Consider the following 13,071-nt stretch of genomic DNA (forward strand, 5'->3'; position numbering starts at 1 on the left):
GCGAAAAATGAACTTTCAAAAAATGACGTCATCAGGTTATAAGTGACGTAATTGACCCCTTTGACGTCACCAATTCAAACAATCCTTTTAGTTAGGTAGTAAACAAACCAGAAATCAACTTTGCACTAGATTCCTTATGTATTTTTTACCTAAAAACCCAAATTACACATAAATACAAGATTTCTGATGACGTCATTCAAAATTTGATGACGTCATCAAAAAAATCAAAATACAATCTTGTAGCAATTTTTCCAAAGAACAAAAGTCTAATTGATCTTATTTCGCCAGCACAAACACCTGTGTCGCTAGAGAGCAATATGTGACAGTCGGTCAAAAATGAAAATTTGTTAAAATATATCTCGTCCCCAAAGGGTTAAAGGTTATTGTTGCATTAGTTCCAACGTAATATAGCATTTGTAAGTTATATTTCTGTCATTAAAATGTTGGAAACAGAAAACCGCATATCGAGCTACACGAAAAGTTCTGGGTGTTCGAGTGATATTGGTTGTGATGATCTGGCAAAAGTGAAAGCGTTGTCTAAAAAGCTCAAGCTGTCGACCAGGCGCAGGTCTGTACTGCAATGGCAAACCACGATCGGCGAGAAGCATTGTTTGAGGTAAGACATAATATGGTTGTATCAGATTTATAGATTAGTTGTCTAATCTAAAATACTTTTTGATACGGAAAGCATTCGTGTTATTAATCATAAATTTAGTGAAGCGCGCTGTATGATACGTGGGCAATATGTGTAACGCCCACTGCACACAGTGTTTGGCTATTATTATTTTGCTAATAATGCACCTGTTTCTACAGTATACGCTTCGTATTGATTATATTATTGTCCAAACTAACAGCCCCTACACTGTTAGTACTGTGGGGGAAGACGGGACACTTTTAGCACAAAATATCCAAATGTTCTAATCGTGTTTTAAACAATTAACAACGGTCTATATGGGACTCGTGAGGATACAGTTTTATATTTCTTTGAATGTTCTTGGTTTACTACCAAATGGGACGAGAAAAAAGAATGAAAACGTGTCCTATCATTCCCCGCCCTGCTGCACTATTGTTGAAAAACCTAAAAAATGTTGAATATGTTTTATGTTCGCCAGAAACTCTGTAACCGAAGACACACTCGAAGCTATCGTGGAACAAACTTCGCCCGTTCATGACGTCACAGAACCGAATTTTGTGACGTCATCGAGCATTTTAGAAAATGATGACGTAACAAATATGGTGAAACTCTGTCAACCAAACACACAAGATGTATCGGTCAATGAAACTAGTACAACAGACTGTATAGAACAGGAAACAACAAAAGATATAAGTAAATGACGTATATATAGTATGGTGGGGGGAAGATGGGACTCCTTTGACACATAATAACCAAATATCCTGATCGTGTTTTAAAAAATTAACGGTCTATGGGAGCAGTGAGGATAAGGTTTTATAAAAAATCGTTGACTGTTGTTTACTACCAAATTGAAGAAGAAAATAGATTGAAAAGGTGTCCCATCTTCCCCCATCCTATTACAGTATAGGTTGGGGGAAGATGGCTCATGTTTTCATTCTCTTATACCGTCCCATTTGATAGAAACAAAGAATATTTATAAAAATAAATAGGCGTTTCTTCACGCTGTTAATTGGTAAAAACAGGAATGGAAATATGGGATATTATATTAAAAACATATTCATCTTACCCCACAGTACTACATTTTAAATTTACGCATATTTTATGGCTGCTAACGTTTGTTTTATTTGGTTATGATTATTCTCTGAAAATACAGTCATCGTTATTCTCATAGCGATGCTGATTCATCCGCGAGAAGTTATCTGTATACTGTGGGGTAAGATGGGATACCGCTAGCACCTAAATCCCATATTTCCTGATCATTTTTCAACGCTATTTTAAGAGTTGCGAGGATACGGTTATATACATAGGCAGTTATTCTTTGTTTACTATTAATTGGGACGATAAAATAGAATGAAAAAATGTACCGCCTTAGTGATCTTACCCTACCCTACATAACTGAGTAATTATTCTTTTTTACTATTAAATAGGGTTTCAGAAAAAATAAAAAAGAAAACATGTACCATCTTGCCCCACGCTATTTAACTAAGTAATTTTTTTTACTATTAAATAAGGTTTATACCATACTACCCCGCCCTACTATGTCTATACTATCCCGTAATATAAGCGCTTAGACCTTAGTACAAAAACTGTTCATGTATCATTAAACCAAAACATTTCTAACCTTAACGAGTGAATTCCTGCGGCGAGACACGTCAGGGTCTGGAATTTAGGCTTGGCCTGTTACCGCAATCAACACTTTATGACTGATTTTGTTTGCAGAACTTACGAAACCGGAACAACATGAGAAACTACCTGAACGTTGTAGAAATATCACCGATTCCCTTATCAGCATTCGTAGAGAATTGGTAAGCACAATGAATTAATCAGTTGCTACCTTCAGGCTTGCTATTTAATCAGGCTTAAAGAACTTGTTATAAAAATACATAGTTTAACAGTAACCTATTTAAAAACAAGCAGTTCAAAGTAATCGAACACAAAATAAATGTATACAACAACTTGACTATAGTACTACTGGCAAAACAACGCAAGAAAACTAAGAAACGTGGTAATAGAACTAAAGCGAAAAGCGAAAAACGTAAGAATGTAGATCACAAGACGGCGCGCGCGGTTTATTACAAGAGGCGGAATTCACTGCAATTAATGTAATCACATTTTCTTTGTGTTTCTTTGGGTCAGACATAGGCGCCACACGTGCATGAATGAATGTAAATTGCCTAATCCTCGAGTGATCGGAAAATGATATAAATGTATACGCCACTAGTTTTGATGGACAATTAATTACGGTGAAATGACTATAAGAAGTGATTATTTTGACAGATGTTGATGCGTATGGAAGATCACACTATTTCACGCAAACTGCTAGACATTCGTGAAGAAATGAAACGAATGCGAGTGAATCAAATGTGTGACGAACATGCCGCCATGTTGGATGACTTCTCATGGGAAATCGACGAAGAAGAACATTTAGATCTAAAACTAAAAGGTAGACAGTAGCCGCTCTCATAGTATAACTTAAGGTTTAACGCTTCACGGTCATGCTTTGGCGAAACAATTAATGTTAATTGGGCCGAACCAGTGGCCACTAATAAATTGTTTAAATTGTAAATCATGTTTAAAACAAATATTTACGCAGTTACATATACGTGGTAACTCGTAGCGGCACGAGGTGTATGAAACGTAACTTTCAATGACTGTTGTTGCCCCATCACACGAGGATAAATAAGTACCATTTATTCAAGATAGCTTCGTTTAAATGCAGCTTCAATTTGTAATGCTGGGAAACGTACATAAAATCGAAGCATTTTAATAATTAGCTATACTCATAACTAAACTTAAATTACAGCTGTGAGCGACCTTTCGAGTGCTCTTGTACGAAAACCTGATTCCTTGCTGTGGAGTTCCTCCCCGTTACGTCACATTGGAATCACAAAGAAGTCGATGGAGTTTCGAAGATTTTCTGTCATTTGAAAATATTTTTCCAACTTTTTGTTCTATTTCTTAAAAGTTTTTTTTTGTAGATTGTTCTTTTATTCTTGTTTCGGTATTTCTTTATATTTTGTTGCTGCTGTTTCGTTGTTAAACTAAACGCAATTATAGATTATCGCTTGGAGACGCACGGTTTATAAATAAGACCGCTTATGTCGCAAGGAGTATAAATTAAAAAGACGGGATTGAGAGTGGAAAATAAACCCAAGACAAAATGTCTAGGGTTCGCCTAGAAAGCTATTGAATAGAAAGAGAAATGACCGCTAAAGACAAAATATTCGTCCGCAACGGAAATGAACTGCATAAATATGTCTATGAGAGTTCTATTTAAATGACGCTGCAAATAGTCATGTCTATATATGCTGCTACCTATACCCGGGTGCACTGTGTTTAGTAAAGCCATATATACTTTATTGTGCGTATACCAGTAAAAGAAAATCAACGATGAACTATACCATGGAAATTCCAAACATCAGCATATATAGCAATAGTCAGGTGCAAGCTCGGATGGGGCCAATTGTGTATACTTAATCTACTGCACGGGTTGACCGAAAAAGAACTGTTAAAATAAGATGCCCTTTCCTGGGCATTGACTGAAACCGATCACCGCATATCCCAAATCTCACAAAGCAAAGGTGTCAGCTGTTCCCTTTGTTTCCAATCCAAGACCATTTTAGCGTGGGTGTGATACAGTGTTCGCATTTCTGTAAGAAGAGAGAGGATTTTTGCGAAGATCTGAGGACGTCGCGGCTCACGGGCCTCGCTGTAACGCGAGAGAGCGGACAGGTACCGGTCCCTATATTTGTCAATGGTAAGTCTGTTCTCAAGGTCGGTGTGATCTGTTTGTACAATATTAAATGTGAATTAATGAATGAATGTAACTTACTTAGTCATTGTATGGCCGGAAAGCGACAGTCGTTATAACACGGGTATTGTGTTTCATATATCTCGTGCTAGCTCACGAGTTACCATGTATGTTACTTTGTGGCCGATTGTTTCAGGGGGATTTTTTATGTTTTGCTGATAATTTGGCTAACCAAATATTGGTTTTTAAGAGGGCCTTAATCATGTATGTACATTAGACAGAAAGAATATATAGGCAAGGCAGTTATGCTATAAGAGACATTACTAGGTTTTAGTATTTTGTTAAGCAATCAAACGTAATAAAAGTTGTAATTCTTTAAACAGACTCATGTTTAGTAGAGTGGGGGAAGACAGGATACTTTTAACACATAATATTTAAATATCCTGATTCTGTTTTAAACAATTAACAACAGTCCATTCTGTTTTAAACAATTAACAACAGTCCATTCTGTTTTAAATCAATTAACAGAGTCGCGTGAATAAAGTTTTATAATTCTTTGAATGTTCTTTTTTACTACGAAATGGGGCGAGAAAATAGAATTAAAAGGTGTCCCATCTTCCCCCACCCTAATATTTGTTCTCTACTTTAGCAGCATAGAAAGAAATACGATAGTCTTGTATCTCACCGGAGTCAAACACAATGATGGCAATAAGCAAGCCGTATTCGGTTTCATCCATTTGAAGTTTTGCAACATTGTCAAAAAAATCAGTGAGCGTTCGAATATGGTCTTCCTTTATACCTGAAACGAAAATTCAATCTGTTTAAAAACAACTCCAAAAGTTTTAAGTTCTAACTTTCTGTTTGATGATTTATAATCGAAGAAGCTCTGGTACCAATGGTGGTAGGTAAGAGTTTCGTGTTGGTTTTTAAGGCCAGGTAAACAGTGATAAATAATACATATAGTCGGGTGGGGAAGATGGGACATCTTTGGCACATAATATTCCAAATAGCCAGATCGTGTTTTAAACAGTTAACAACGGTCTATAGGAGTCGTGAGAATACGTTTTTAATTTTTTTGAATGTTCTTTGTTTACTACCAAACGGGACGAAAAAATAGATTAAAAATTCGCCCTATCTTCCCCACCCTACTATATATCTATCTTTTTAAACTTATTTATTCTCCCATTTGGCAGCAAATAAAGAATATTTACACAATTATAAAACCGCATTTTCGAGACTGTAAAAGTTGTTAATTGTTAAAAACACGGTTAGGAAATATGGGATATTATGTGCTAACGTTATCCGCCTTATCCCAATACTATAAAGTATACGAAAACATTCTGTATAACACCGTAATTGAAAACACTAGGATAGTATGATATTGTACCTGTGTCTCGTACAACACGTTTTAGATCCAGGAATCTGTTAACCTTGTTGTAACCACAGGAGTTTCGTAGAAGCATTGCTTGCACAACACAACCTTTCAGTAAAGCTATCTGGTCGTGTGAGTCAAGTCGCATGAAACCTATATAAATGTAATGTAATTATACATCTATAAATGAAACCAAAATGTCTAACATGAAACGTATAAATGTTATAAATGTAATTATACAACAGTTTTATATTTAGATATTTGACCCAAATACGTTAATATATAGTAGGGTTGGGAGAGATGGGACACCTTTCCATTCTATTTTCTCGTCCCATTTGGTAGTAATCGAAAATATTCAAAGAATTATAAAAAACGTATCCCTACGACTCCCATAGATCGTTGTTAATTGTTTAAAACACGATCAGGATATTTCGATATTATGTGCTAAAGGTGATCCGTCTTACCCCACCCTACTATAGATTCTGTTACTTCTGTTAGACCAGGCATAATGTAAATATTTTTTGGCTGCGCAGCGGAGATAAAAAAAACGTAAACGAGATAGATACACTCTTTGATGAAGTCTTGTCCGATGGCGACGAGATATCGGAAATACACTGTGTTATTAGACAATTTCGTAACAGAAAAGAACGTTTTAAGGTAGCTGTACACAGTATCCGGCATGCGAAGTCGCATGCAAACCCATTACCGAGTTCCGCATGCGGCAGCGAAATCCGGACAAAACAGACAAAACGGACGAATTCAGGATACTGTGTACAGCCACCTTAATGTGTAGCTTACATGCACGGTATTTCCCCGCTAACACAAACATTTTTCAAACTACATCGTTTTTGAACGAAGCTCGGTATATTGAAATAAAAATTTAATATCTAGCGATAAAAACATCTTTTGAGCTCTGCACGCAACTGGATAAATCGTTACAATGCTTTTGTGTTGGCAGATGTTGTTTTCATGCTCGGTGTTTCATATTATATGAAATTTCTTTTGCGCAGTAAAAATTTATGTTCCATATTTAACTGTGATGTGGCGAAGTGAAACGGTCAGTTTTATGGTTTTAAGTCAATATTGACGAAGGCTCGATTACGAACACATTCACTTCATGAAGACGATTTTATGCCGATCGGCAGCTCACAATGGAATCAGCAGGCGTTCTGTTTAATCTGATACCGTGGCGTGATTACTCTGTATGCGGGTTGACTGAAAAAACACTACTTTTACGATGCAGACGGAGCCAATGTTTGATTCTTAGTTTAATTATCACGGGGATATCGTGATAAAAACACGGCCACGAACAAAGGATTGGCTATGACACTATGACACGTATGAATAGTGGAAATGGAAATCGCGTGACAGAATTTATATTGAATTTTGCTGTATTTGCTTTGCAACCACGCGAGAGAATGACAGGGATGACTCTCCCTCTTTTGCCAAACAAATTACTAACCACACTCAGACTTGGTCAATTTTGCCTTGATTCTGGCGACAGGAACGTCCACACACTACATATTTAAGATAAATTTACTTTCCAGAATCGCACACATTTGAGGCTAGACAAAATTAAACTACCTTAAATGGGAACTGCATTGTCAGCATTATAAGGCTCGTCTATTTTTAGTAACTGGCGAAAATGCATACCTGGTAACTTCTTGGTGAACTCTACTAACACTTGTACGTGAATGGTAGCGATTTCACAAAGATTCGGAGGCGTTTTCGTTGACAATTCGTAAAAACATTCCTAAACCACAAACTATGTAAGAGAGCAATAAGGTTCCGACAAGCAAATAAATAAACTCTTATACAAACATGACGTTCAAATTATTTTGGTGGAGGAGGAAGCTTACAAATTCACATGTAGTACTTTAAACTGCCGTAGCTTTTAACTCGATATGCAATTTTAGTTGGTGGATTCTTATTTTAAGAAAAAGCATTTATATGGGGATTATCTATTCCAGAAGTAATAGCAATTTTATTTAAATTTGGAATTTACACAGAAAACAGACTGCAAAAAAACATGATTAGTAACTTTTAAAAATTATACAGTGTTATGGCACATAGAATTTATTTTTTTTTAAATAGAAAAAAAAACACCCTTTAATTTTGTTATTTCCAAAACCGTTTAAAACACCACTTTTAACTTTGACTTTTAGGAGACGTTTTGATTCATGTTTAGCCTAACCACAAGGCATATTTCCAAAACCATGGTTTAAATGAGACGGAAAATATAAATGATAAATGCATTGAAAGTATTACAGTATAAAGAGCTGCTTACCCAACGATTTACTATCTCAGGATTATTCCGGTAATCTGAGAAACTTTTTCCAACCAATTCAATTAATAAATCAGTTTCATCTGGTTCTGGTGGCTGAAAATACATTAATTTCATTCACCAAAAAAATAGCACATAAAGAGTGGCAGACAATAGACATATATATATTTATAATTTAGACAAAGACACTTTATGTCAGTTTCTCTAACCCAGTGGTCACTTGGGTTACCTAAATTGTAAGACCATGCCAAAAAAATATGGTACTTATGACAATGGCTGCTTTGAGATACAAAAATAAATAAGTGACCAGTCATAATTTTTTAAAACTTATTTTAGAAACGAACACAATAGGTATTCTATTCTCTTGTATATCTAAATAGGTATTTTATCCTGTTGTGATAAGGCAATTCAAAAGTTACAACATATGTTTTAATGTCAACACTCTTTCTACACCCTCGTGCCCGCTTCTAAGATACCATGCAACTTCGCAAATAGTAATTTAGTATGCAAAATTTAGCATGCAAAATTAAGTATGCAATTCTGCAAGTAATTATTTTTTGTATGACTAACAATTGGCACAACCCAATAGTGCCCAATGATTGTATAACAAAAACATGAATGAAATCCAAAATACTCACAGATTTAACTGCGGGTTTGGGTGGTGGGATCGGATTCGGTACACTTTCTTTTGTTTCATCATCTTCTTGAATTGTTTTCACTTTCCTACTTCTTCTTTTTGATTTGCATTGGATTTCAGTCAACAAACCTATAGTTTGTAGAACCTTTAATTTTATATTTTATGAAAGTGGAACTCTACTTTACAGTTGTATAAATTACAAAAATTGTTATAAAAATTTTCTTTAAGAAAAACTAAATTTTCTTTTCCATAAAATTAAAGTTTCAGAAATTTAATCTGAAATGAGTTTTGCTAAAAATAGCCTATTTCTACCGAGTATATCACTTAATCGGGTACTGACATGTGTTATTTCTGCTTCCAGGCCTTAGGCTACATAATTTTATATCACCTATTTAAAAACTTAATTGGCTGTACAGTTAAAAATAAAGATATATATATATATATATATATAATCATTGTATTGATCAATTAACATTATTTATAAATTTAATTGAGTTTAACTGATGTCCTGCCACAAGTATTTATTCAAATGATAATTTCTGAACTGATTTGTGTTTATTTCAATCTTAGAAAGAGTCATGCCCAAGCAGCCCAACTGCAATATTTTTCTGCATATGTACTTAAGTTACAGAACAAATCGTTTGGGTACATGTAAAAAAATTATTGTACAGTTGAGTTTTAAATTTAAAGCAAATAACAACAACTTTTTGTTGAAAATGTAATAGCCTACATAAAAAAAACAATAAAAAAGACACTATTGGAGAATCTTCTGGTACATAGCAGAATAGGCTGGTGGAAAGTGTTAGAGGTTGCTGGTTAGGGGGTTAGTGGTTATAGGGGTTAGTAGTTAGGGGTTGATGGTTAGGGGTTAGCGGTTATAGGGGTTAGTAGTTAGGGGTTAGTGGTTAGCAAATAAGGTGGGGAGATTCTTCACTAGCACCTTAAGAAACTATTGGTTGAGATTAAGCATAATCAGATACCATGTTCAAAAACATTATCCCCCCAAGTTTTTTTACCAGTGCGACATAATCAGATAGGCTAACAAGTTAAAAACATGATCTAGTAAAATTAGAACCACCTACATTCTTCTAACATCCCAACAGCCCTGCATTTTCTTAATCGACATTCAGGACATTTTCGGCGTGTGTACATGTCCATTTCACACTTTCCACCGTATTTGCATCTATTAAGTTCGCCTTGTTAATGTCATGAACATATTTTACTCTTACGTTAAACAATACTTAACAGCACAATATTTAAATATGCCCCGTCGGCAAAACCTATGAAGTGTCAGTATTCAAACATTAATGTCAGTTTGACAAACAATCTAGTTTTATTGGGAAACAAATAATCAAACACAGTTTAGCATATACCACACATAAAAATGCTTCAGAAATTTGCCTCATTAAAAGGGACCATTGAAATTAATGTAAGAAAGTGACTTTAATCCAAAAGTCTAAGTGACCTGTAATGAGACTCCTTTCTGTTAATTGAGCGTCGGAAAAATCCTTTGCAGCCTTCGCATGTGAGAGCATTATAATGATATCCAGACGCACGGTCACCACACACTTGGCATACATCACTAGCACTTCTTTTGCGATTCTGTGTGGTGATAAAAAAAAGTGTTTTAATTAGTGTGTATTATACGCAAGTTGCTGGAAATAAAGGAACAAAACTACATATCATTCTGACGTACTTGTTCGGATTTTCCATTTAGTGACGGAGCCTTCGAATGCAGTTCCCCTTTCTTTTGCAGCTGTTGCGTGCCAGCACCATTACACACAACTTGACCTTCGCTGCTTCTTCTTTCATTGACCGGTTCAACATCATTTTTAGATGAGGATCGTGAAAAGACGTGATCGTATGACGAGTTACTTGCGTCGGAAATCAACTCAAGGTCATGACCGTTTGAGCCGTTTCGGTTTAACGAATGACCATTTTGGAACAAAGCGTTTGGAAGGGAAACTCTTCGCTGTTCCGGCTGAAATCGTTCTTTCACTGGATGTGTGCACTGCGGGGGCGACGGCTGTAGGCGCTGGCCGTTGTATGGACTTCCAGGGGCACTATGGGTGCAGTAACTTATGGGACTTCCTCTCGGGAATGTATCTGGCGAAACCACCGGCGATCTTCGATGGAAAAACGGGGGCGGTGAAATGTTGGAATGGCCAATGTTATCACGAGTGTACAGCGACGGCGACATTTCGCTTCCAGATGCTGCATGGCTCGAGATTACAGTATGTGGTTGCTGCAGGTAACAGCTCGGGCAATCTGAACACGCGTGTAAGTGCTGGCAATTGTACGCCATGGATTGCAGGATTGTGTTATGCAGAAAACACTCTGCACAAGAAACATGACCTTCTGGGGTTGGATCGCCGTAAGCGCTACTGTAAGGAACTCCGACTGCATGATTCGGACATTCTGGATTACTCGGAAACAACCAATTTTCCCGGGATGGATACGGGTTAGAGTAATTGATCGGTGGTTCTTGGGGCGTCTGATATGGTTGCATTTTATACCAGAAAACTTTGGATGTTAAAACTTAAAACTTAAAATATTTATTTATTTATAAAAGTCTGAAAAAAACGAAGATAAGTTTAAAGTTAAGTTTAAGAAATATAGGCTACCATATGTTCGTAAAACCTAAAATTTAAAACCTTACAACTGGTCTAATCAAGCACGCATTATTTAAACATTGTTTTTTAACATTAAAGTTCACACCAGTTGTCAACACAAGAGCTTATTGAACCGAAATATGATCTGGCTCTTGCGATGCGTAGCGCGTATTGGTAACTGATTAACTAATAGCTCTATACTATGACGTGTGTGGAAATTACATGATTCTTTACTTGTCATGGTATTTCTTAATTGTGTCATTTATTCATACTATTCATGTTTTATAGACATTTATTATAACGGCAAGTTTCTTTGAAAAGTTTAACTTTATTTACGAAACCTTTTAAATTTCAGTTTTAAATTCATTCCAAAACTACTCGGATTGCGCAATCTTAGTACCACACCTAACGGCTTTGAATCACTAAAAACATTGGTTCTGTGCTAAAAGATGCTGAATTTCGTAAACAAGACAAAAATTTAGCTATTCCGTACCCCTAACTATCAGCCATTTGTCACGAATTGCTGTTGACTCAAACTAAAACGACCATATCGCGTTTCGAAATTAAACACTGCAGCGAAAAGAGTATAGCAAGCGTTCCACACGATATACGAGATTGTAAACTTTTAAAATATTTTACGACTCTCCAGCGATAGTTATAAAGATCGTTGGGCAAAGAATATGAAAAATTGCTAGCGAGACCTTGTTAGACTTCGACCCACTTCCCTTGTTTATGCTTCGTTTCCACGGCTGCAACTTGCTCATATAGCTTACCGGCGTCGTATAATGCTTTCCTCAAAAGTAGGTAAATTTATATTTCTCACTTACTGCACGAAAAAGTTAATTTATCTATTTCGTAAACTTATCTGAAAACACTGCAATATAGTTATTGAAAACCGTGTCTTTAAGCGTTGCACGCTAACCGGTTTGCCTCATTTAAGCGAAACTTCTAAGTTTCGCAGTTTTTTAAAAAACCTGAGAGCTCCTATCGCTACGCTTCCCCGACAGCTATGTTAGCTCAACAAATTGTGGCTGGCAATGATTCAGTGCTGGTGCTGATAACGAGTAAGGAGAAAGGCTCCAGCTGGTTCAACTGGAGTACGAAGGGATTTTAGTTACGATACAAGAAAAGTGGCTCAAAGTAGAAAATGTCGTGTTTTGGTAAGTTAAATTTAGATTGCTTGTTTTTATTTCTGAAAAAGCATTTAAACTTGAAATGTCACGTAATACACGACCTGGCACTTCTGCTCACAATTTAGACAGATTGAAACCGAAATTATCTCTGCTGCTTTGTTACAATACCAATAAGTTCGTTGCTATATGTCAAACGGTTCAAATTGCAAAAAAGCTATGAATACCTAAGCAATTTTAAAATTTGGTGAGTAATGAACCACAAAGTCCGAAAATAGGTTGAAGTGGTGCTGAGTGAAAAGACAAAATACCGCAACAATTTTCCTGCTCCAGCAGATACATTGAACGGAGTGCTCACTGCCCCGACAAGGTTTTTGAGTCATTGTTTCCGTTTCTCCCGTGGAAGCAGTCGCCCGGCAAATATTCGTAAACGAAGGCATAACAGTGGGATATTAGAAGCGGTAAAAACATGGCATTGATGGATTGTCTCCACGTCTGCTGGTCAACAAATCGTGTGTGGCGGTGAGGCTTTCGCGAGGATGGGCCAATGACGTCACGTCACTAAACAGTGGTCTATTATTACGTCACTTATGTCTTTGGTAAGTAATGGTTTGTTTGACGAGTATCGAAAACTTGTGATCGATTCAAGTT

General features: G+C 36.3%; 2 protein-coding genes across 3 annotated transcripts; one reads left to right on the top strand and one right to left on the bottom strand.

The window, feature by feature from the left end:
- Nucleotides 1–40: 40 nt before the first annotated feature.
- LOC100185575 (protein FAM167A) lies at nucleotides 41–3,765 on the top strand. The gene is made up of 5 exons (XM_002123385.3): nucleotides 41–616; nucleotides 1,113–1,327; nucleotides 2,354–2,439; nucleotides 2,912–3,077; nucleotides 3,438–3,765. The coding sequence occupies exons 1-5, from the start codon at nucleotides 441–443 to the stop codon at nucleotides 3,560–3,562; spliced, it is 768 nt and encodes a 255-aa protein (XP_002123421.1). The 5' UTR covers nucleotides 41–440; the 3' UTR covers nucleotides 3,563–3,765.
- A 200-nt stretch (nucleotides 3,766–3,965) lies between these two features.
- Nucleotides 3,966–11,949, bottom strand: fxr (nuclear receptor). Of its 2 annotated transcripts, XM_009859214.3 has the most exons (9): nucleotides 10,375–11,949; nucleotides 10,144–10,280; nucleotides 9,761–9,861; nucleotides 8,680–8,807; nucleotides 8,045–8,137; nucleotides 7,411–7,510; nucleotides 5,773–5,910; nucleotides 5,071–5,184; nucleotides 3,966–4,419 (listed from the first exon to the last, which is right to left on the bottom strand). In XM_009859214.3, exons 1-9 carry the CDS (start codon nucleotides 11,185–11,187, stop codon nucleotides 4,184–4,186), a joined length of 1,860 nt encoding a protein of 619 aa, XP_009857516.2. In that variant the 5' UTR covers nucleotides 11,188–11,949; the 3' UTR covers nucleotides 3,966–4,183.
- Between the last annotated feature and the right edge of the window lie 1,122 nt (nucleotides 11,950–13,071).

This window comes from Ciona intestinalis, chromosome 2 (assembly GCF_000224145.3).
Source record: "Ciona intestinalis chromosome 2, KH, whole genome shotgun sequence".
NCBI lineage: Eukaryota > Metazoa > Chordata > Ascidiacea > Phlebobranchia > Cionidae > Ciona > Ciona intestinalis.

Coding starts and splice junctions, on each gene's coding strand:
- LOC100185575 (XM_002123385.3), top strand. CDS start 441: ATGTTGGAAACAGAAAACCGCATATCGAGCTACACGAAAAGTTCTGGG. Junction 1,328..2,353: donor GGAAACAACAAAAGATATAA/GTAAATGACGTA, acceptor TTTTGTTTGCAG/AACTTACGAAACCGGAACAA. Junction 2,440..2,911: donor TCAGCATTCGTAGAGAATTG/GTAAGCACAATG, acceptor TTATTTTGACAG/ATGTTGATGCGTATGGAAGA.
- fxr (XM_009859214.3), bottom strand. CDS start 11,187: ATGCAACCATATCAGACGCCCCAAGAACCACCGATCAATTACTCTAAC. Junction 8,808..9,760: donor TGTTGGGATGTTAGAAGAAT/GTAGGTGGTTCT, acceptor TACAAACTATAG/GTTTGTTGACTGAAATCCAA. Junction 5,911..7,410: donor GTTCACCAAGAAGTTACCAG/GTATGCATTTTC, acceptor ACATTTATATAG/GTTTCATGCGACTTGACTCA.